Below are 26,016 nucleotides of genomic sequence, written 5' to 3' on the forward strand. Positions count from 1 at the left end.
GTGGCTCAGTCGGTTAAGCATCCGACTTCGGCTTCGGTCATGATCTCACAGTTTGTGGGCTCTGTGCGGACAGGTAGCTCAGAGCCTGGAGCCTGTTTCGGATCTATAGCTCCCTCTCTCTCTGACCCTCCCTTGCTCATACTGCCTCTCTCAGAAATAAATAAACAAACAAACAAACATTAGAAAAAAACCTCATCAACTGCAGATCATGACCAGAGCCAAAGGTGGACACTTAACTGACTGAGTCCCCCAGGTGTCCCGAGAGAGAGGGAATCTTATGTAGGCTCCATGCTCAGTGCAGAGCCCAATGCGGGGCTCAATCTTACCAGTCTGTAATGATAACCTGAACTGAGCTGAGCTTAAATCGTTTCTGACACAACTGACTAAGCCATCCAGGCAACCCTCTTCTATTCTGTTGAAGATGAAAATCTTATTCTAGTCATCATACTTGAGACTATCATTCTTGTATGAAGAGATCATGATTGGGCAAGATAGGCTAGCTACCACCTTTGCTGTAAGAGCAACAAAGTGAAAGTAAAATTCTGGAAGAAATAAGTAAACATCTGTGCTATTCTGGTTTAACCTTTTAAGAATCTGATATGTATACTGGTGAAACTTTCCATTGTTCCCTGACTAGCATCCAGAGTTTCAAAACTGATTACCAATAATCAGAGTATGAATTTTTGAGAAGATCCAAAAAATGTAATTAACTATTATTTTTTATTTCAGGGGGAGAGAAAGTCACCAAAATTTTGACACCATATTGCTTTCTTTTCAGTATCCCCATTGTGTAACATAAAACTCTTCATAGTAACTGTTACTATAATATGTAGCAAATGCTACCAACAGAACTCTTATTAAAATCATAATGAAGCAATTGTGTTTTCCTTTTGGGATGCCACACATACTCAAACTAATAAGTTTATTTCAAAATGGGCCACCAAAATGAGTTAAGCTATGCAATTCCACCTTTTCACTGTGGTATTTATGAATCTTTCTCATTAAGACTCTATCTCCTCCCTCTCAACGTGGACATATAGACATATTCAAAAAACATCTGTGCTTACAGAACAAGTGGAAATTTCCCCTCAAGGAACAGAAGCACATAAATCAGGGTGCCAATGGGAGCTCCTGCTATTTTAATACATTTATAGTAATAACATCTTCCAAATGTAATTTTAAAATGCAATTTTCAGCTCCTTAGTTAGTGTACAGCATGGTTTCTGACAGCACCTATGGATTATTCTCAAATGATCATCACAGTGACAGCTCTTTCCACAAATAAGATCATCTGTAAAAAAAAAAAAAAAAAAACTTCACAACTGAATCACCTCATGAAATACTTTCACTTACTACTACCACCAAATTAAAGGAAAAGAAGAGGTGACACACCTAGACCTTGAAAGTAAAAACTGCAAGTGGGGCTCAGTTGCACGATGCTAGGAATGAGAGACACCATGTTGCAAAATATGCTTCTTGTTGTCCTGATGAAAAATCAACTCTGCAGTTTCAAACAACTCTGTATAGCTAGGTCCTTTGTTCCATCAACTGTGAGCACTTTGGTCCCTGAAAGAGTTAAGAGAGCTAATTCACTATTTAGGTAAGCAACTCTGCCTTACTGAAAGAGCTCTGAATTATCTATGCTAAGGCAAATGGAGTCAGAGTGCAGCTAATAATTCAAAATGGTACACAGCAGCATGCATTTGAGATTTGAGAAGCTTTGCATGATTTATTACACTTGCCGAACTTACCTTCCTAATGATGCTATGCTAAGATGGATATTAAAAAGAATGAGGAATACCTGAGCACTGGGAAGGACAGAGTGGTAGACGGCCATTGTTGGAAGTATTCTAAGTGTTACAGAAAAAGCTGTTGTTCTAGGATCCAAAATTTCCTTTAAGTACCTCCCATAATATAGATAATTAGCTGTTGGGTAATTAGACTTGACAGACATAGGGTATTTGACCTATTTCTGGTAATTCGTAATCAGAAGATACTGATTTTATTTGCTGAATCAATACTGCACTGTTCACTTTATAACATGCTACCAGAAAGTGAAATCACACATAAACCCTTAAGTGCTACAAGAAGTTTTTGTAATTATGATAAGGATCAATTTACTAGAAAAGCATGTAACCATTTAAAGAGAAGTTCCTGTATTGAGATAAATGGATTTACTACTACTGATGACAGTAGCCACTTACATTTTCACAGTACCTAATTTTAACCAAAGATCAGTATGAATTTTGATATACTTTGATATACAAATATGGAATCATTATGTTGTATACCTGAAACTAATAGGTTACATCCTGATTATACATTAATAAAATTCTTCTAATTTCAAAGAAAAGGAATTTTGAATCTGTTTTAATAATCTCCTTTAGGTATCATATTAAAAAGAACGTAGCTGCTTTATCTGTTTAAATCACTCTCCGAAACAATTGGCTGCTTTTTGCAGGAGTTGAAAGAGAAGATGGATGAACTCCTGCCCTTGATCCCAGTGCTGGAACAGTACAAAACAGATGCCAAGCTAATCACCCAGTTTAAAGAGGAAATCCGGAATCTGTCTGCCGTCCTCACTGGGATTCAAGAGGAAATTGGCGCCTATGACTATGAGGAACTGCACCAAAGGGTGCTTAGCCTAGAAACCAGGCTTCGTGACTGCATGAAAAAGCTGAGTGAGTAGAACACTGAATTATCTTTTTAAGTGGTTTCAATGAAAACTGCATTCTTACACTCTGCAAATAATCATGAATACCTACCTAACTATAGGGAAACTGATGCCTGCTTTCTAAGTGTAAAGTAAGTATTCCTTAATGACTAAAGCATGCCTGTATAATCAATATTACTTGACTAACAGTTGCCTAATTTTCAGGGCACCCTGTTCACATTTGGTGACTTGAAATAATACAGACCATTCTATTGGCTACACTAACGGCAACAGGCTATTACAGACAGATAATATGTGATAGTCCATCATTGCTTGGCTAGAGGGAAAGAGAGGCATTTTTGGTAGTGGAGAAAGTTAGAGGCTAGGAAAAAAGTAGTTACCCTGGGACCAAATATGAAACAGCAAAAACAATTCCTCTACTGTAGACAGTGGTCATCAGTTGGCTGTTGTGATTCACACAAGACATAAAAAGGAGACACCTACTCAAATACATATTCACTACTCTGCAAGGGGCCAAGTATATGACATGAGATATGGACTCTAGTCCTGGATTCCTTCTAGTTCAACCTGGTCTAAATATACAAACTCTTCTGCTGTATTCATGAGGTAATTATTCAGCCAAGATCATCACGGGAGTAGTCTCTAACATGCAAAATAAATACATGGACACAAAGTGAGTAAGGAGAAACCGTTAAGACCATTTAGGAATAGTATTTTAGTTGCTGACATGAAGTAACATGACAAAAAGGACAAGTCAATGACTACAGAAAAGTATTTTCCCAAGGGGGCTGTGGGGAGGGGGCGGCTTTTCTGGAATAGAAAATAAACCATAGAGAGGAGTAAAAAATTTGGAAAAGATAATTTCTAGTAAGGACGACTTCAGAGAATAAATGTAAACATTTAAAACTTGAATGGCTGACAAATATTTTAAAGACTATTTTACACATTCAATTCAAATGAAAAAAAGAAGGTGAATATATAAGAAGTTGCATTCAGTACAGCTGAAAATGTGAGGAACTGCCACGTTAGAGGCCCCACTACCATAACCCAGGGTATCCAAGAGATTCCAACAAAATTACTCAGAAGGCAGTTAACAAAACCCTAAAGCTAAACACAGGAAGCTTCAGCTCCTTATTCCTCATCAGCCAAGGCCCACACTTTTTCACCTTAACTAGTCTCCTAACAAACGTGACAGCAGTGGATTCCGTGCCTCCCATTCTTGCACCTCTTCACTCCTTGTCCACATTATTGCTAAAAGGATTTTTTGCAGCATCCATCTGAAATTCCACTGCACCGCCGAAACCCTCCTATGAGCGACTCCTTTACATCCTGTGATATAGTCCAGTTTATGCAGCCCTCCCTACCTCTCCCACCTCACATCCTGCCACTCCGCCCCTACACGCTACATACGTCCCAGTTATGTGTGTTCTCAACTTTCTCATCCAAGTCGTGAGATGCTGTCCCTTCCCCTGAAGGGTCTGTCCCCTGTTTATCCTTTCTGTGTCAGCATTTGCCACATGAGACAAACTCCCATTCATTCTTCGGGTCTCAATTTAAATGTCATGTCTTGCCACACTCCTTCACTGACCTCCTTATGTATACTGTGTGCCCCAGCTAGGTGCTCCCAAACCCTGGTGTGTCATCAACGATTGGACTTTTCAGGCTTCATTATCATTGCATGTGTAATTGGATGGCTATCTTGCTAGATTTTGTTCCCTGGGAACAAGAACAATGTCTATAATACTCCCTCTAAATATCCTAGTCCCCAACGTCTAGAAAACTACCTAGTAAAGAAAAATTACTCAGTAAATATTTGTTAAGTTCTATAAGGCATCATATAGTAACAATTTATAAATTTCAACAGAGTAAATATTAGCTATTTCAAATCTTATTTTAAAAAAATAAAAGCTTTCTTAGCCACATATTTGAATCAAGTGGCACAGGACTGACAAAGACTAAGCAAAAGTTATTTATCACTTAAATATTTCCTTATATGCTGTTCCCGTATAATTAATGTTATAAAGCTTATTGCTAATAGGTAAATATTACTGATATAAGTGATATTTTTATATATTTTTTAATGTTTATTTATTTATTTTGGGAGGGGGCGGGGCATAAAGAGGGAGAGAGAATCCCAAGCAGGTTCCACACTGTCAGCACAGAGCTGGAGGCAGGGCTCAAACTCAAACTGTGAGATCATGACCTGAGTCAAAATCAAGTCAGACACTTAACCAACTGAGTCATGCAGGCACCCCAAGTCACATTTTCTTTTTAAAACTACATAGATTACCAGATGAAGCCTTGACCAAACCTGATAAGAAAATCTCAAGCCAAAACTTGGTTGAGTACTTTCAATGTCTAAGTTACCTTGGGGGTTACCAAAAAATATCCAGATCCATTTTTATTAGCTCAGAAAATATTTAACGATTTTCTGCAAATGACAGTGCGCAGGATTGGTCTGTGTACGGCTTTGACTTGCTTTGAAAGGGGTCTGGTTGTTACAGATGAATTGCTCCAGAGCCTGAGAATCAATTCACTTGGTTGTTCCTAGCATCTCACAATAAACGGAAGCCATAGGCTTTTACAGTGACACCAGTTATCTGCTAAGTACACATGCAGTTGGCCAAAGGAAGGGCAGGCAATAGAATAGTTCTAGCCAATAGGGGTGCCTTTGTGGCTCAGTTGGTTAAGCAAGCAACTTCGGCTCAGGTCATGACGTCCCAGTTCGGGACTTTGAGCCCTGCATCAGGCTCTGCACTGACAGCTCAGAGCCTGGAGCCCATTTTGGATTCTATGTCTCCCTTGCTCTCTGTCCCTCCTCTGCTCATGCTCTGCCTCTTTTCTTCAAAAACAAACAAACATTTAAAAAAAATGTTTTTAAGAAGAAAAAGAATAGCCAGTAAACACCTTGAAAACCTTAAAATGTGCCAGCCAGGTTTCTGAGGGACTAGCATGGAAAATTCTTTGAATTTGCTCAGTTTTTTAAAAATGAATTTCACTTCTAACATAAATACGGAGTTGACTCAGCTAGAAATAATGTCTACCACAGTTAGGAAAGGAAATCTACACACCTCTCAGCTCTTTCATAATCCTGTGTTTTTAACCCACATATAACTTCCCTGCACACAGCCTCCTTCAACATTGAAAACGATATTTGGGGAAAATGGCTTTAATTTAAGTGGACACAAATTTATACTATTCCTCCTTACTGAAACATGGATGATGTTTCCATGGTATCCTTAAGCCTTAGGACTGAAATCCACAATGTATGTTTTTTTTAATCAAAGGTTCTTTTTATTAATTCTCCTTCATAAACAAAATTTGAAAGAATAGGATGGTCAAAGCAACTGCATTAACTACTTAATACTTCATTTTAACTAACCAGAAACAGAACCTAGCAACTAATACAAATATTAGACAACAATAAATGGTATTCAACTTTCTTAGTTCATGAGATGGTATTTGAATTAATTGATATGTCCTTACAAGAGACTGAAAATATTTCTCACATGTTATAAACTCTTTCCTGGATTATTAGCAGCTCTCAGATCCCTACTTACCTAGTAGATAGGCCTGTGCCTCAAAGGACTCCTGTAACTCACTTAGGCCTTTTGTTCTAAGAACTGGGTACTTTTCTCCATCACACCATTTTTATGTCAAATAAGCAAACCTATCTATTGAGAGTCTCTTAAGCAAAGAGGATTATTTATCAACTGGATCATAATTATTGCGAAGTAAAAAATATGTTCAGGTAGAGAGAGACAGCCCTTATTCCATGAAGCATGAAGTCACATAGTCCCTGAAAAAAATGATGTAATCTTCATATGGTCCATTTAAAAATTTCTCTAGTTTGAAAGGAAGTATCTAATACCTATATTTCCAGAAGAAAACACAAACACATGATCATGAGTGGTGTCTCAAGTTATAGTTTTATTAATACTACTTAGTATTTATACCTCCTGGAAATTAATAAAGATTGGATCCTATGATCTCCGAGAACCCTTTTAATGCCCTGCCTACTATTAATTTTTAAGTAAATGCCAGATTATCAAAATATCAGATCCCATGGACTCAAAAAACAGGTATAAATCAACATCAGGGCCATTAACAGGAAATGTAGGGGAAAAAAAAAATCAGGAGTTCAATGCTCCAAAAGCATCTAAAACCCAGTTGCCGTGCAATTTGGATCTACAGTGGGACACTGGATAATTACAGTATCCTCAATACAGTAACAGGAGCAAGAAGGCTCATCCATCAATGGCAACTTCACTCTTCACAAAAGCCTTTCAACACAAACAACCAATTAGCAGAGGGCAGAAATAGACTGGGGAAAGAATAAAATTGCAACAATGATGAATGCATTTCCACTCACCTTTTCAATGAATTTGCTTTCAGTAAAAATGTCACACTGTATATCACATAAATTTTAAGATACTAAAAAACTAGCCTCATTGCCTACAAGGTCTAAGTTACTCTCAAATAGGAAATAAGGCGCTGAAGGAATCACAAGTCACTGAGAGTACTAGGATACCATTCGGCTTATTCCTACTAGAGAATTAAAGTTTTTGAGAAAGTATGGGGCGCCTGGGTGACTCAGTCGGTTAAGCGTCCGACTTCAGCTCAGGTCATGATCTCACGGTTCGTGGGTTCGAGCCCTGTGTTGGGCTCTGTGCTGACAGCCAGCCTGGAGCCTGCTTCAGATTCTCTATCTCCCTGTCTCTCTGACCCTCCCATGCTCATGCTGTCTGTCTGTCTGCCTCTCTCTCTCTCTCTCTCTCTCTCTCTCTCAGAAATAAATAAAAACATTAAAAAAAAGTTTTTGAGAAAGTAGAAATTGGGGAGGAGTGGGGGGAAGCTTCAACAGTAATGCACTCTAGTGGCCTGAATGAAGTACAGTAATGCTCTTTCCTAAGCACTTTTCTCCTTTGAGAGTCTGAATAAAGTCACCTGTGCTTAAGTATCCCATTCTTAGACATGTAAAATATTATATGCATGTGAGAATCTGATGGAGAAAGCACAGTTAAAGCTCTTACATGCACCCTGAGGTCATCAATAGATGTTTAATGTGCACTGTAATCAGGCTTTCCAGTCCTCTGCCCCTCTACTCCCTCAAGTCAGTTCTATTTTAGGGCAATGGTGTGGTGCCATCTAGTGAAGCACAGGATGCCTTCTTTCTATTAACACAAACAGTTTTGAGGCTTCATGTTCGATAGAAATATCCAAAGCACTCAAAACTTAAGGTCACAAGTAATGACATCCGGGTTACAGTCTTAACCATGCTTATGCCAAATTTTTAAAAGGCAAACCAAATTGTGTATGTGGCAATAGTCTTATCTGCTCATCCAACAAAAATCTACTGAATCTCCAGTATGTGCTGCCACTTTGGTAGGCATCTGGGGATACAAAAATGAGAGGCAGACGGTCTCCCTCTACTGTCAAGAAGCCTGCATTTTAGTGGAGACAAGGAGCATAAAAGTGGCTCAGTACAGCAGTACTGAGCATCTACTGCTTGACCAGCAGTGTGGCCAGCTGTTTTACACTGCTGCAAGAACTCTGGATTAGGCAATATTCCTGGCAATTTGTGCTCAGTTTGAATTAATTTACTGAAAGTACATGTTAGAGGCAATATATTTAAATCCAATCCCTGAGTTCAAAGGCAGATTTTTCCCCCAGATTTCTTTATTGCTTGCTGTAGAAAGGAGCCAGAAAGTCATTTTTCATTCTTCCCTAAACCTCATCTACATGCACTCAGCCCATTCCTCTCTCCAACCCATCTCTCAAAACCATCTCTTACCTGCTTCCTCACTTCCACCACCCTAATCCAGACTGTCATTCATCACTCTCAGTTGGGTTGCTGCAATGGCGTCCTACCCACTCCTCTTTACCAGAAGTCATTCCCCCTCCACCACAGTAGGTATATTCTGAGAAGTCTTTTCCAAATGCAAATCCAGTCATATTACACCTATGTTTAAGTGATTTTCCTTAAAAAATAAATCCAAATAGCTTTTCGTGGTGGTCTTGATGACCTAGCTTCTGCCTCAATCTCCAGCCCTTTTCTCACAAGTTCTCCCCATGCACTCACTGTAAGTTTTAACTCTCTCAATCTTTTAGTTCCTCAGTCATGCATACTTTCTTACTTGGACACTGACCTTCTTCTCCCCTTTCATAGAACACTCTTCCCCCTACCTATCCAAGTTCTATTATTTTACATTGTACACATGAGACATCAAGTTTTTAATGGCACCCTTTCTGACTGCTCCTTTACGTGGTTGGACGCCCCTGACATGGTCTCCCACGTTTCCCGGTCTCGCTTCTCATGAAACTTGGCAGCATTTTTTTCCAGAAAATTTCCATTTGCCTTTTTTTTAAATGTTTTAATCTTTACTCCCTTAAAGACAAGTTTTCCTTTATCTGAGAGGTCAGGGGCCATCTAGGTCTTACTCCAGCTAAATTCCTAAAAACTCTCATAAAACACCTGAAACATAGTGGGTAAAAATTAGTGTCTACAGAGCTGAGACCAAATATTTTTAAAACAAAAATCTTTGTTACTTTCCAGAAATAAATCCATGTATGTCAAATATAAAACCTCTTCTACAAAGCCAAAACTCTTTTGGGAAAAAAGACAACAAAAGCACAGCCTTTTTTCACCTTTGTTTCTGTTGCTATGTGTTTTTTCTTCAATGGAAATGCAACATTTCACTATCAAACATCATAATACTGGGTTCTACGTAGCACTTAAAACAAGGGACTTTGAAGATCTCAGTGAAAGCAGAAATTAACAGAAAAGTCAACCTGTATGCCCACAGTGGATGGAGATTTAACTTGGAAATTTAATAGGGGAAATTAAGTAAAATAACTCCATGGATTAAACTGAGGAGATCTTCAAATGAGTCATTCACCAAGGACAGCCCTACACTCCCTAAAATTCTAGATTGTAATATAGATTGCAATTGCTCCAGTACCCATGTGCTTGATGATGACTCATTCTTCCAGAATCCTGGGACCGAGTTATTTTATCGTATTTTGGGGTAATAGGTATATTTTACCCATAAATTGATTTATTACTTTATTCCTTTTTATGTCCTAAATTACAACGAAATTTTAGGACTTTCAAGGATATAAAAGTTGTGCTTTCAGAGGCCAGCATGAGTTAGTTATTTGGGATTTCATAATACAATTCTCCATTTAATCTGGATGTTAAATAGGCTTTTCCTTAAACATATGTTCATAATATAAGCTCTATTCCATAAATAGTTGACACAATTTTAAAAATAATTTTGTAGGGGCACCTGGGTGGCTCAGCTGGTTAAGCATCCAACTTCAGCTCAGGTCATGATCTCACAGTTCAGGGGTTCAAGCCCCACCTTGGGCTCTGTGCTGACAGCTCAAGGCCTGGAACCTGCTTCGGATTCTGTCTCTCCCTCTCTCTCTGCTCCTCCCCTGCTCATACTCTGTCTGTTTCTCAAAAGTAAACATTGAGAAAATTAAAAACAAAAAACAAAAATAAATTTTGTAAAACAAATCACAACAAATAAAATGGTCACTTTCCTCAACTACCTATTCAGTATATTTAGGAATATACAGAACCATACACATGCATAAAATGTCAGTTATAATACATTTAAAACTTAATTCTGAAAAAATGCAAGTATTTAGAAATATATTATTCTTGATTTTTTTTATTAGACACCACTGACAACTCACTCTAGTGCCCTATCTGCTACTACATCAATTATACTCATCATGTTCACCACCTTTCTCTCAGCAGTGTAAAGGTAGGATTAAATATGCAAATAAAAGTTTAAGTAACACAGATTTTACTATACTGAATTCACTATGTAAAGTAGGAACAAACTTTTTAAAAAATTTTTTTAACATTTATTTATTTTGAGAAAAAGACAGAGTGCAAGCCAGAGAAGGGCAGAGAGAGAGAGAGAGAGAGAGAGAGACAGACAGACATAGAATCTGAAGCAGGTTCCAGGCATTGAGCAGTCAGCCCAGAGCTGGACACGGGACTCAAACCCACAAGCTAGGAGATCATGACCTGAGTCAAAGTCAGACACTTAACCAACTGGGCCACACAGATGCCCCAAAGTAGAGACAAACTTATTTTAAGTAGCTTTAATAGATAGACTTTAAAGATCAAATCCTATCTACTCTTTGCTATATGAGTTCTCCAATAGCCTTAAGTAAAAAGAAACATTCTGTCATAAACATATTCATAACACTGCCCCATTTAAATTACCTATAGAGGCATGGCCTTAGGATTTAAATCCAGAAGCTGTTAATCCAGGATATTAAAAAACACAATTATAGATTAAAGACAAAAACAGAAGACAGATGGTTTTTATGCTTCGTTGATCCAAACAGATCTGCTTAATCCCAAATGATAGATTTCCCTGAGCTACTGATTGATAAATATGGATTGCAACTGATTTTAAGTTGTTTAATATCTACAAGTCATCACAAAATAAAATGGTCACTTCCTTTTTCTGTATGTATGTTTTCTGAATATATTCCATGTGTATGGTTATATAAATTACAAAATACTAATATTTTCATGTGTCTCCCTATAGACAGAGGAGCATAGCAGGATAAAAATCAATGAAGCAAAACTCAACTTCCTTCTTTGCCATCCACTTTTGCAGGAACATTGGTCTTCCAGGCATTTGGGGAAATTATCCTTTCTGTCTGGCTTTTTCCTCATATAAAGTGAGAACGAACGAAATAAGATAATGATTTATTTCAACAAAAACTAGTTTATGGGAGCCAGGAACTAGAAATGACTTCTATTGTTTATTTTACTTTATTTTTCAATTTCTCCACTCCATCAGAATCTGAAAATACCTCTGTTTATGTAAGATCCATAAAATTACAACTAAAAAAAGCAGCCAACTGTTTATAAGTTCCTGAACCTTTAATTGTAGATGAATTTTAGCTTAGAATCAAGTAAATATTTGGAAGATACACTTCAGCTGGAAAGAAGTCAATAACACTAAGAGCCCTGGGTTTTTGTTTCCCAAGAGTAGATGATGTCAACAACCATGATCACCCTGATGGTGTGTGTTTTACCACAACCACAAATACCACCTTCCTTCCAGCAACATGTAAAAGTTTGTTGATTCCATATTCCCTCACTGTTTCTTCAATTAGTAACAAAGTGGCAAGCTTCAGAACTTCCAATTTGGAGATGAGGAAACTCCACCCCACAGACTAAGTGAGTTATCCAATTTTACATGATTATTTGACATTGCACCTCAGGGGCTCGTTCCGACAGCACATATCCCAAAATGCTGTAGCTTAGAGTAAGAACCAGATTTCCTAACACCCTCCTCAGCATTGTAACCTGAATGGAATGTACTACACAAACAACATTTCCTTGGAAATTTTCTGTGAATTTGTGGAAGTAAAAACAGACTCCTCTCCCCCACTCCCCACCCCCAAAAAGTATCAAAAGACAGAGCATGGTTACTCTCGGTGTCTAAATCAACTACCATATACTCATAGGGTTCATTTGTTTATACTCTTTTCCATCTCAGTGTCTCCCTCTACTAGATTAAGAAGAGTTTGTTCGCCTTTAGGAATGAATAACATCAGCACAATAAAAAGTTCCCATGGCCCGATATTTCTCCACCCACATCTCCCTGCTTCTTCTCCTCTGAAAGAATCTTCTATAGTGCTACTTTGACTCACAGTCTTCAAAACCAACTGCTTCTGTTTTTAACACAATCTTCATTTGATTCCTGTGATCAACGGTGATTTCTTGCTGCTAACTTCCATGGTCATTTTTGTTATTTTATTAGATATCTCAGTAGTATTCCCCACAAGTCAGTACTTCATCCTTCTTAAAAGGCTGCCTTTTTCTTCCCTTAATACAACACTATTTTTAGATCTCAGTTATAGCTTCTTTGGGGGCTCTTTTGCCGATTGCAATTACCCAGGGCTGTGTTCTAAATGTTTTTGTCTTTTCTGTATACATTCTCCAAGGCAATATTTAGCCTCTGCCTTTCACTAGACTGTCAAAACTGGGTCTCAAAAGGGTTTCTCTACTCCCTATATTTTTATATTACCTTCTTTACACCTCCACTGGCATGCATACTCATGTTCACGTTCATAATCATGAACTTAAAACAACCTGAATTCTTGATCTTTTCTCCCAAACCCATTTCTTCTTTAATCACTTCATATGAGTAAATGGCTCTACGGACTTCCCAGCTGAACAAGCCAAAATTTTTATGTTATCATGTGCTATTCTTTATTAAGATTTTCTTCAGTTTCTCCTTTAACTTTCCATCCTAACATCTGCTCTGAAGCCAGTCCTATCAATTTTATTTCAAAAAATATAACCCTAACCATCTACTATTTTCATCCCCATCACCACTTCTATCATCTCTCCATCTCTCACCTGGACCAATGGGATAATCTAACTGGTCTTTCTGCCCATACTGTATCTGCTCTGTAATTAATTTCCATCTACTAGCTAGAGTGATCTTTTTAAAATGTAGCTCGCCTTCTGTCACTCCTCCCATCTTCTTACAACTCTGATAGCTTTCCAATATATCTAGAATAAAATACAAATATTCTGATTTTATATAGCTCTGTTTTTTGGACCACCTCTCCAAACTCATCTGCTTTTCCAAGTATGCCCTAAACACACTGGCCTTTTTTAAAAATAATTTCTACTTCTCTTAACTCACCACACATGTCCAGATACAGAGCCTCTACAAAAAAGAGTAACTTTTATTAAGTTATATATATTTATTTCATAACAATAACCCTGTGAAATAGATATTATTACGGTTGATACCCATGAGACACTTGGAGGTCAAAAATTGTAAAAGATCCCCAAGTATAAATGATAGAATCAGGATCCAAATCCAGACAGACTCAAGTCATGCCTCCAGCTTTAAGATGCTACCTTCTCCTAGCTGATCCACTGTCTGAATGTCCTTCCCTTCAACTTATGGTTTTATGGCTGACTTCTTGTCAATTAGAGATCTCAGATTAAATATCACCCTTTGAGAGATCCATCCTACTCATCCAATCTAAAGCAGCCCTCAAAACACTAAAATTGCTCTATTTAAATATCTACACTAAATTTTTTCCTACCTGATATATTTCCTTATTTGCTTATTTCTTTTATTCATTCTTTCTTCCCATCAAAACCAAAGCTTCATCAGAAAAAAAGGTGTCATATCTTGCTTACCACTGGAATTCTAGTACATAGGAACAGTGCTCCATGCTCATTAATTCTTAGCTTAATAAATGAATGACTAATGAAATGAATAAAGAAATGATTCATTTAAGCTATTTTAAAAATTTTAATAATGTAGGCTGTTAATTTTTCACCTCAAGTGTGCTTTGTAGATTAATGCTATTAAATTTGGTTTACTCAAAGAAGAGCACTGTGCAATGGGAAGTTATAGTGGATCCAGGTCAAACTCAGGTGGTACCAGGAATATAGAGGCTGGCATTGCACATTGTGAGTCACTGGGCAGATGGGAGATAGCTGATGGGTGGTCAACATAGTGGAAAATGATGGAGAGAGGATCACATAGAAGAATCAAAGAATGCAAAACACAAAGTCTGTAAATGTTACAGGAATATTTCTGGCCAGAGACTTACATATAAAATATGTTTACTTGGAACAAGAGCTGACATAGTTTCACGTGCATATTTTTAAAATGGTTTATATCTAGGAGTGCCTGGGTGACTCAGTCAGTTAAGCATCCAACTTTAGCTCAGGTCATGATTTCACAGTTCATGGGTTCGAGCCCTATGTCGGGCTCTGTGAAGACAGCTCGGAGCCTAAAGACTGCTTTGAATTCTGTGTCTCCCTCTCTCTCTGCCCCTCCCCTACNACTCTCAAACATCTCCTTTAAAAAATGGAGAAATGTCAGAGTTAAAATTTACAAAATTGTACTGATTTACTAAGTTATAGAGAGAAGTTTCCTTCACACAGGACAACTACCAATGAGGCACATATAAGAGCAAGTCAGTGAGGCCTAATAAGAAATACAGTTGCTAAATGTGACCTTTCTAGAACCTCACATGTATTTTTCTTTTTTACAGAAAATTAAACATGAGAAACTAATTGAACTTGGTTTTTTAAAAGTTTTTAAGATGTTTTATTTCTGAGAGAGCCAGAGCGACAGCGAGAGTGAGAGCGACAGCGAGAGCATGAGCAGGGGAGGGTCAGAGAGAGGGAGATACAGAATCTCAAACAGGCTCCAGGCTCTGAGCTGTCAGCACAGAGCCCGACATGGGGCTCAAACCTATGAACCATGAGACTATGACCGGAGCTGAAGTCGGACACCCAACCGACTGAGCCACCCAGGTGCCCCACTTGCTTGTTTTTTCCTATGTTTGACAGTTTAGAAGTATGTTTTGTAGAAGAATAAAGGTAAATGTCATTTAAAATGAGATACATTTCAGGTTCTAAGGAGAATGATCTTAATGGAAGTGGTGCCATTATAAGTTTTAGTACTCAGGGCTGGCTTTCTATAATTTTTATTTAGTATCAACAGATATTCAGTGCACTTGATGCTACATCCTTTTCCTCTCAATATAGTTTTGGTCTGAAATGACTTCTTAGTTGATTAAAAAAAGAAGAATAAAATAAGAAATGGAAAGGATAAGCAATGGTATTTTGAGAAGCTACAACATATGTACCTATTTTGTCTCCCTGTTCCCTGTATATCCCCATCACCTAGCACAATACTGGTACATAATCTCTCAGTAAATGGTTGTTAAATGAATAAATTATTTTACTTTTAAATATTAAATATTGGGGTATCTGCATGGCTCAGTCGTTTGAGCATTCAACTCTTGACTTCAGCTCAGGTCATGATTCAAGGGCTGTGGGACTGAAATTGTATTATATCTTCTCCTCTCTCCCCCCTCCCCTCTTCCCCGCTCCTCCCCCTCTCTCCCCCTACTTCCTAACTCCTCCTCTCATGCACTTTCTCACTCAAACAAATGAGTATTAAATATTAATTTTACTTTCTAATGTATGAAAGAAAATCTCCATCGCTACAAGAAGAAAGCAAAGTCGTTTTTAGTTTAGGTGTCAGAAGCTTTTAAGTCCCGGTGTAAATTCTATCTTAATTCCTGGTCTAAGTGATCTAGGCTCAGCAGTATCCCTTTGCCATATGGATATAATGCTGGGTAAACCCGGACACCACAGAAGCCAAGACACCCCAAGTGCTGTCAGTTTTGGGAAATGTTGATTATAGGAGATTCTTGGCATGATTTCTAGTCCCAAATATAGTTCTTGTACAGGTTTTATCCATCCAACTCAATTCATATTACATAAACTGAGTTCAGAGGCTCATTCACACCCATAAAATGAATCAACATGAAATATGCACTTATCTGAAGCAAATATTGATTGGCTTTCTTGATTTGTCCAAACTGTGCTTCAGCCTACAGGCAGTAGAGGCTACCTATGTTAAGGGAGCTGACTTTGCTGAGAAAGAAGGTTAAAAATCTCACTCTGAGTTTCAATTATATGGTCTGGCCGTAAGTCAAACTCCGTAACTCCAAAGTCTCCATTCGCTTTCAGTATGAACACAACTTGAGGTCACTATAATTTCTTACGGGGTCTTCACTTGGCCATTTCCTCTGGATATAAAGTGTTATGGAAATGAACATTCCACTATGTGTATGCTTCATATTGAGACATTATACTGATCTAGGTCCAGACCTCCTTACTGCAGATGTTTGTCGGATTGCTCTCAAGGTCTACTGCACAGTTGTCCTTCTTGGGCAAGAAGTTACTGTTTTCCTGATCTCATGCCTTGCCCTGTCTTGGTTTACTGTGTATTTTGTTACAATATACCCTCAGGTAACCTCTTAAGTATATTGCAGATTAACTTTTGCAAAGTTTTCATGTGAGATAATATCCTTATTCTATCTTCATGATTTTTCTCCTTAAATATACTGATTACTGTCTTCCAGCATCCAGTATGGATAAGCCCAATGCCAGTCTAATTCTCAGATGTTTTCATGTGAACAAATGCCATTCTTTCTCTGAGCAAGTTCCAATTTCTTCTTTTATCTAAAATTTCAGTCACTTTTTAATAATAAATCTTTTTCTGTTCATTATGGCATGACCTCTTATTTTTTTTAATGTTTATTTTTTAGAGAGAATGGGGGAGAGGCAGAGAGAGAGGGAGACACAGAATATTAAGCAGGCTCCAGGCTCTGAGCTGTCAGCACAGAACCCAATGCGGGGTTCAGCTCAACAACAGCTCAAACCCACGAACTGTGAGATCATGACCTGAGCCGGTCAGACACAACTGACTGAGCCACCCAGGCGCCCCTTAGCATGACCTTTTAATCTGAACAAAGGTTTCCTCCACTATCAAGGAGTACTAGAGCATTCCTATGAAAACTTTCCAAATCCAAAATGGCATAAAGCAAAGAAGCAATCACCGTTAACGTACATGGAAAACTTCTTAAGAATTTCTAAACAACAACAAAAAAAATCTCTCTCAGGCTTTTCTGATATCTTAGGGCACATTTTGCTAACAGATGCTCAAAACAAATCCAGTTAAAGCACTGATGCTCTTAGACAAAGTTCAAAGCTATGGCAGCCTGATGGTAATGTGTGGAGTAGGATTCCCAGGGAAGGAGTCTGGTGATGCCATTTTCACTTCCAGGGGTAACACAAACTTTTGAAGGGTAGAGGATACCTGCATTTAGATTTGGTAACTGGGGAAATATCCTGTATAATTTCCCTGATAATTTACTTTTTCTCTTTCCTTTCATTCTAAAAACTTGCTCTTCAGATATAGGAACTTCTGAATTGATCCTACATGCATCCATATTTTTTCTGTATGGTCTTTTTAATTTTTGAGATAGCTGTCTATCTTCCAACTTTTTTAAAAAAAAAATGTAGTATTTTTAATTTCCAGTAGTTTTCTGTTTTCCTTTTACAGTGAACAGTTTGCAATTTACAAAACTCTAAAGATACTAGGATCTCTTCTGCTGTATTATTGCCCTTATGGTGTCGCTTTTCTCTGCACTTTTACTTCAGTCATTCTTGCCGTTTGTTTTTGGAAAACACATGCTTATCTTTGTTTATCAATTCATTTTTAAAAATCTGAACAATAAATCTGCTTGGAAACTATGACTTGACACTCTAATCCATAGGGAGTAAGGCAGGAGACTGCCAACATCAGAATCCAAGAGCCCTCACTCTGGGCCTCCAATGCCTACATTGGTTGCCCTAATCCTTTTCAAGTATTTAAGACAGATTTTTAGATTTTATTTAAAATGCCTCCTGGGGTCGTAGATCTAGGGATAAAGACTTGCTCTTCAGGCCTGCTTTCAGTGCACTCGGTCACCAGTACCCTTCCAGTAATGGAGTCCCTTCTCTTGTTCAAAGCAAAGCAACTCCCTCCTTAACATTTGCGTCTTCTGTCTGGCCACTAATGCATCTTATCTTATCCTCCATCTTTAATTACCACTCTCTATCACCTTCTGCTTTCTAGAAATTGGTTACAGTTTCTTCTCTACTAACTCTTATACCATTCTCTTTGCTGGGGGCTTTTTTCCACCCATGTTTTACTCCTTTACTATCATTTCGATTAGATCTTAGGCAAGCAAGAAGATAAAAGCATATATTAGTCCATCATATTTAAGCCAGTTTTTTTCAAATTTTACCTAATTTACCTAATTATATTTTGTTTAATAAAAGAATTTATTATTCATGCCTAAGGGGGTAAACCTGTTTGGTGGTGTTTTTCAGGAGATGGGATATCTTCCTATTTCAATTCACTTGAACGTTTTGTGCACTATCATCGATGAACTTAGAAATATTATGTAGGACATCATTAAAGATCATATTACTTTCATTTATTGTGCTTTCAGAGCACATATTCAACGAGATTCATTCAGAATAGATTTGTTTTTGTCTAGTTCAGATATTACTTACCCATATATTGTTCATATGCTTACACCAAGTTGATATATTTTTAACAGGTTTAACCCAACATCTTGCTATTCGATGTAGATAATGCCATAAAGGCTTTTTAATTATCTGCCTAGTTTATCAGGTATAAGGAAATTATAAAGTATTTCTTTTATATAAAGTATATAAAATGCCTCATATCTAATTTCTTTCACAAAAGCAGAAAAAAATGTAGTCTATTCATGTTTCATGAAGTCCTAGAGATTACTAGACATGTCATTACCACTCAAGTAATAGCACAAAATATAACGTTCTCATTTATCATCTTCCTAACTCAACAGCTTAGTATCCTCCTAGTTTCAAATTATTCTTACCAGGAACATATATAGAGAAAAAGGAATCAAAATAAAATCCAAGCTGGAGTTAGTTATGTCCTTAATTTGCTTTAGGAATATGTTGTTTGCTTTTAAGTTTGTTTTTGAGAGAGAAAGAGAGCCGGCAATGAACAGAGAGAGACCGAGAGCAAGAATCCCAAGCAGGCTCCATGCTGTCAGCACAGAGCCCAATGCGTGGCTGCATCTCATGAATTGTGAGATCATGACCTGAGTGGAGATCAAGTCAGCCACTTAACAGACTGAGCAACCCAAATGCCTCAGGGATAGGTTATCTTCCAAATACATGGGATTAGGAACTAACTAGAAATTTATAAATTCCAAGGATAGGCAGAGGAGGATGGAAGAAACATTGAACAAACAAAAAAACAAATGAAGTAAAAAAAAAAAAAAAAAAAAAAAAAAAAAAAAACATAAGGGAGGAGGGGTATAAATGGATAGGATATTCCTTTGTTTAGACTAAAGGTCAACATTTAGAGGCACTCCTATTGCCTTTCACCATGTGTATAAGTCACTTTTAATTTTTGCTATCTAAAGTCTTTAGAAACATTTGGGTTTCTATTTGGTTTAGGTTTTGGCATTAATGAAGTCTGAAGCTTTCCTAAAATCTTACAGCTAGGATGATAAAAATACGATTTTTCAACAAAGTCATTCATTTTTCATTGTGTATTGCATTGATTGATACTCTATCTTTCACTGCATGTGACTACAGGGTCTTGAGGGTGTTTTTTTAGGTTTTGTTTGTTTGCACCTTCAATGGCTGCTGTATCAAGCCCCTGCTATCTGCACAAGGCATTTACCCTTCAAAACTCTCCTCTTTCAGGTACACTGTGATTGAATTTTATTGTCATATTCTATAAATATCGTTCACAGGAGCTGTTCACCAAAACAAACCTTAAATCAGCTTACAGAGTTCTTTCTGGCCTGTAGAAGTTGTCCAAAATCTCAAGGTATGGGGTAGGAAGGGGTAGCAGAGCAAGTGATCAGGTAAACAGGCCCATGGTCAAGTTGTTTGGTTTTTCTGACCGATTTAGATGAAGCAGCTGCTAAATTGGTATAATGACAATGGCTTCCCTCACTATTTCTTTCCAGATTTTACAAATCATTTCCCATTTTAAAACTCCCACTCTTGGGGGCACCTGGGTGGCTCAGTCGGTTAAGCGGCCGACTCCGGTTCATGTCATGATCTGGCATTTCTTGAGTTCGAGCCTCCCATCGAGCACTGAGAGCTCTGTGCTGACAGCTTGGAGCCTGGAGCCTGCTTCGGATTCTGTGTCTCCTTCTCTCTCTGCCCTTCCCTGCTCATGCTCATGCTCTGTCTCTGTCTCTCAAAAATAAACAACCATTAAAAAATTTACAACAAAAGCAAAATAACTTATAAAAAATTTTAAAAAATAAAAACTCCCCACTCTTAGATTTAGAGCACTGAAAAAGCCAAGTACTCATGTTTCAATTTATAAATGCACAGAACCCAACATGAATGATCATTAATTCAGAATATGTGATATTAATCTCATGGTTTTACTTTACTCCAGGATCCCTTTCTTACTCTTGTGCGGTATCCTATGAGTGTGGTAGGAGTTTGACTTTGGTATAACTATGTGTGTTGCAGTCATTGGTCATATTCACCCAACATGTTTATGTTTCTCTAATTTCAGCATGTGGCAAATTGATGAAAATCACAGGCCCAATTACAGTCAAGACATCTGGAACCCGATTTGGTGCTTGGATGACAGATCCTTTAGCATCTGAGAAGAACAACAGAGTAGGTTCCTTCCACAAATGTCTGCTTGGAATTCTTTTTTACTTGCTCTTTATGTCGACTGAACTATTTCTTTTGTTCAGGAATATCAGTTTCAACTTGAAAAGTGTTACACAGTTTGCAAGTATTCTTAGTTTGATAATATTAGTATATTTACAGAACATTTTAGTAAAATGTTCCTACAATTCACCAGTAAATTCTAATTATGTTTTATGCTAGAAAAATGCTGATTACAAGTCTACAAAATTTTCTATATACTCCTAAAACCTGTTCCTTAGTGTGAGAAAAAAAAATAACACTAAGTGAAAAACTCAAGAGCTAACCAACTCACTCAACAAGGTGGAAATAGCTCTGGAATCTAGAGGTAATTGTAAAGTCAACATCACTGAAACTTTTGGGTGTATTTTCAGAAGTTCACAATGTCTGTAGTATGCAAATCTACATACTGGAAACTTACCACAGTTCTACTTAGAGTCTATTACAGAACTCTGTTTACATTAAGATTCTCAAGGGTTACATCCAAATGAGGTTAGTGGCTAAATTAGTAAAATAGTTTCCTAAAGAGTAGTTGTACTTATAAGCCAATCCAATGAACAAGCATTACTAGCATTTATATGGTATCCATAAGGGAGAAATCAATGTGTAAAACACGACCATATATTTTTCAGAGCAAAAGATGGAATAAATTTGCTGCAGGTGATATTTTTTGCAGTTATCACATTGCACTGATTAGAAAACTGAACAAAGTGACGTAATTTGCATTGATACATGTTTAGTTCACTCAGTGATACGCACTGAATGGTCAAATGATAAACAAAAAGAAAGTCTTCAAAAGCAGTAAAGTCAGTTGTTTACTTTCCACATAGAAAATACCATGGTTTTTGCCTGTAGTACTATCATATTGCAGGGGGTCACCAGTAACAGAATGTGGCTTCCAGATCCAGAGAACAGTGATATTGTGTGGACTCTGTCTTTATCTTGGAATCCTCAGAAAATTACATTATTTAGTCACTCCTTTTATTTTTCCCCCCTTTTCTTCAGGTCTGGTACATGGACAGTTATACTAACAATAAAATTGTTCGTGAGTACAAATCAATTGCAGACTTTGTCAGTGGGGCTGAATCAAGGACATACAACCTCCCTTTCAAATGGGCAGGAACTAACCATGTTGTCTACAATGGCTCACTCTATTTTAACAAGTATCAGAGTAACATCATCATCAAATACAGCTTTGATATGGGGCGAGTGCTTGCCCAACGAAGCCTGGAGTACGCTGGTTTTCACAACGTTTACCCCTACACATGGGGTGGATTCTCTGATATCGACCTAATGGCTGATGAAATTGGGTTGTGGGCTGTGTACGCAACTAACCAGAATGCAGGCAATATTGTCATCAGCCAACTTAACCAAGACACTCTGGAGGTGATGAAGAGCTGGAGCACTGGCTATCCTAAGAGAAGTGCAGGGGAATCTTTCATGATCTGTGGGACACTCTATGTCACCAACTCCCACTTAACTGGAGCCAAGGTGTATTATTCATATTCCACCAAAACCTCTACATATGAGTACACGGACATTCCTTTTCATAACCAATACTTTCACATATCCATGCTTGACTACAATGCAAGAGATAGAGCTCTTTATGCCTGGAACAATGGTCACCAGGTCCTGTTCAATGTCACACTTTTCCACATCATTAAGACTGAGGATGACACATAAGCAAATGTAATTTGTTTTCATTGATCTAAGCAGTGTCATTTGTGATAAACTCTATAGAATCCATTCTGTTGTTCCTTTATTATAACTTTTCATCATTTCTCCAAAGCATTTTTTTTTATTATAAAGTGGTTTTTCCAAACAACAGCTGAACCTGTCTAAATCCACCTGTTGAAAACACATCATAACACCTAAATTTACAGGGCCTATCATGTCCTTATCATGAAAAGCACTAAAAAGAGTTTAAATGGCTCAAGTTATAGTTTTGCAAAAGATTAATGACCTGCCTTATATTAGAGTCAAAGACTAATGATGGCTTAAATGCATGAATGTCTTTTTTTTTTTAATTGTCATTTTTTTTTTTACTGTCTTTTGCTCTACATCAGGAAATATTTTGGTAGGAATTAGGGGAAAAAAAGCACTTTTCTCCCATTTATTTCTAAAAGAGATTTAAGGATTTTATTTATATGGAAAAATTATATTAATCATTTTGCTGTTCTAGAATTCTGATGCGGTGCTGTACAGTCATTTTTAAATCTCTTGCTAACATTTTATTGGCAATATGTATTTCTACCATTGTAACCACCATTGTGCAATTGTATCTCTTCACTTCTTTGAAATAAGTAATATTTTTTTATAAAATACACTGACGTTTAATCTCAGTACTTATTATGGGCCAATTTTCAAGTGTGGTCAAGAAGGAAATATCTTCTCGGCTTAACCCTTTATTTAAAAGTATAAACTAGAAAAAAAAATCCAACTAAATCCCTTACATAAAATATTTATATTACCCCAAGTTTAGTGGATCACTAACACTGAATGCTAAACCTGATTCAGTAAGGAGTTACTCTGTTCACTGAAAGCAACCCATATTGTTGCTTGCAAAAATGCCACGGAGTCCGAAAATTTGGATTGGAGTTGATTTTACTCCGTTATTATACAACTAAACAAATTTTGTTCTTAATTATGTATAGTATTTTAACTTAAATTTTACACACAACTTGCAATAATGTAATTACTTGTGTCAGGAATCTGAAAGTATATGAAGCACATATGAAGACTCATAAAAAGAAAATTCCTGTGAAGTCGTCTAGATTTACATTATGAGCTCTGGAGAGTTACTGGCAGTATTAGTCTGGAAGAAAATGGGAAGACTTGGGAGTGGTCTGTGGTTTAACTGTACAAAGAACAATTCAGAAAACAAGATGGGAAAGCAACCCCTTATTACCCTGATTCATTATATTTGCAAAATAATGTAGCCAAACAAGAAAGCTTTAATAATAATTTATGTTAATAACTCCAAAAACATATCATCAGTATTTATCACACATTTCATGGAGTTTGGATGTACTTTCCATATATATTAAGAATACTTACCTAAGGCAGTTTTACAGAAACTAGTGTGGGTTGGTTTTAAAATTTTAAAAAGTATATTCTCTAACAAATAACGTACAACTTAAATTGTGGTAAATGTTTAGTTTCACACATACATAATAACTTCCTTTGTAAAGTAAGGATATAATTCAGATAAGGCATTGTGTAAAAAAACGTTAACACTTAAGAGTAATTCATTTCCAATGTCACAAGTACAACATACTTCTCAAATATCTCACTGTCAAAGTCATAGGACTAAGTAACTCACTCTCAAGACTGTCAAAGTTAAACAAAGATTTCATTTCCTTTTTGCCTACAAAAAGTTAGCATGACTTAGTGACCACTCGGGTCCTTTTGCAAGGTTGTCTTCTCTTCTAAAAATGTTTATCTAAGTCCTCCTCTGCTTTTGAGAGTTAGAAAATTTAGGGGATTCACTTGCCATTGTGTACACATCATGAAAATAAATCAGCCAATACTTTGTATATCAAGAGTTTGTATGAAGAAACAAAGTCAACTTCAAAAAATGAATGAATTTTTAAGCAGATGGCCTCTGATGGGTATCTGGGTCTTCATTACTTGTTTGGTTATTTTTTTTAATGATGTAATATAGTATCACTCACATTTAAAACCTGGATGATCACAGCTTTTTTGTGAGATGTGCAGCTTGTAAAGCTCTCTATTGTTTTCTATGTAAGGTTTCACCGCCATATCCAATTTATAGTGTATGTGCTGCTAGGACAAGCACAGATTTTATTATTGTCAGAGTTTAAAACGTGATTTGCATTAAACATTTACAGTTCAAAAACATTTTTCTTAATAAATTATTATCAATTTTGTGCCTGAAATAACTTACTCTAATCATGGTTTTTTAATCTCAAATTTTATGAGGGAAATAGCATTTTAAAATCATCTACATAATCCAATCAGTAAAGAAATCCGAGCTCACAAAGTCTTAATCCTAAATGAACTGTACAACTGGTATTTTCTGAATTAATCAGATTAACAAACTTCTATGCCATTCACATATTAACATGATCATGGTCTGATTGTGTTTGTGTAACATCTGAAATTGTGGCACTTGAATCACAACAGCTATTATCTACATTTGTATCTATTAGTTCATAAAATCATAGCGTTTCAGTACATTATCAATATGTAGGATAAAAGAATGATGATAGTAATTATAATGTTCTATTTAGGCATCTAAGATTTACCATAAACTTGGAATTTTTGGATTTTATCACCACACTCAGTCATTTCAGGTTTGTAATCCACAGTACTCATTCCAATTCAATACTGGCTTCAGAAATAATTTATTCCTAATAGGGAAATGGTCTTTAGATCTGAAAAATCAAACTTACAAGTATAAATTTTTCAAACAGGAGATTTTTTTAAAATATAATATACAAAATCATTATGTTCTCATTAAGAGTTATTTTCTTTCTAAGGTAAGTTTTACATACTATAATCCTTCAACTTAATTTTCCTTTCTTTTTCCAAAAAATTTAAAAAGAAAATCTTACTGGTATACTTAGCACTCAGGACTACCAAATCATTTCTGCAAATGCTAAATTTGAATGTAATTGATAGCAAAATTAAAAGTAGCCTTTGAGGGAGAATATGAAAAATATAGATAGAAGGCATAGCTTTTAGAAACTGCACTAAGAATATATAAGATACTTTTGTAAACTGAACTTTAAAATGCCACCCTGCTGACCTGACAAGGAAGGTACGATTATATCCTTTATGTACATCTTGAGTTACAGCATTATACAAAGGGGCATTTACAGACAAATCTTACTTTGCCTTCTCCATCACCACATGGTAAGTGGCCCACGAAAAGAACTACTATAAAGTGGTCTACCTAGCACTACAGGCAGGGAGCATCAAATTAAAATTTAGCTGTTATAGGAGAACACAAAGCCTTAATTTCTGACTGCTCATAGCTAGAAATGGTCATTTCCCCAAAAGGTTCAGAGGCACTAAATTATCACTCAGTTAAATAGACTGTATCCATGCTGAAGTCAAGATCATGGAATGGTTTCTGCTTCTAAAATTAAGTAAGCTCAGCATAAATAAATCTTAGCTAAAAATTCTCATAATCAGTGATTCTTCAGAGAAGGTCCGGGGGCTTTAGAAAATATATTCTTGAAATGAGCTTATTTTGGGGGGGAGGGGGGGG

General features: G+C 36.8%; 1 protein-coding gene across 2 annotated transcripts in view; it reads left to right on the forward strand.

Moving 5' to 3' along the window:
- OLFM3 (olfactomedin 3) overlaps positions 1–24,641 on the forward strand; it is a 187,011-nt gene extending 162,370 nt beyond the window's left edge. For both annotated transcript variants that reach the window (XM_077746172.1, XM_077746171.1), the window contains exons 4-6: positions 2,462–2,681; positions 20,641–20,747; positions 21,786–24,641. In XM_077746172.1, the coding sequence (XP_077602298.1) occupies positions 2,462–2,681; positions 20,641–20,747; positions 21,786–22,463 (1,005 nt within the window). In that variant the 3' untranslated portion in view covers positions 22,464–24,641. The remainder of the gene's footprint in view (positions 1–2,461; positions 2,682–20,640; positions 20,748–21,785) is intronic.
- Positions 24,642–26,016: the final 1,375 nt, after the last annotated feature.

This window comes from Crocuta crocuta, unplaced genomic scaffold, assembly GCF_008692635.1.
Source record: "Crocuta crocuta isolate KB4526 unplaced genomic scaffold, BGI_CrCroc_1.0 scaffold48, whole genome shotgun sequence".
Taxonomy (NCBI): domain Eukaryota; kingdom Metazoa; phylum Chordata; class Mammalia; order Carnivora; family Hyaenidae; genus Crocuta; species Crocuta crocuta.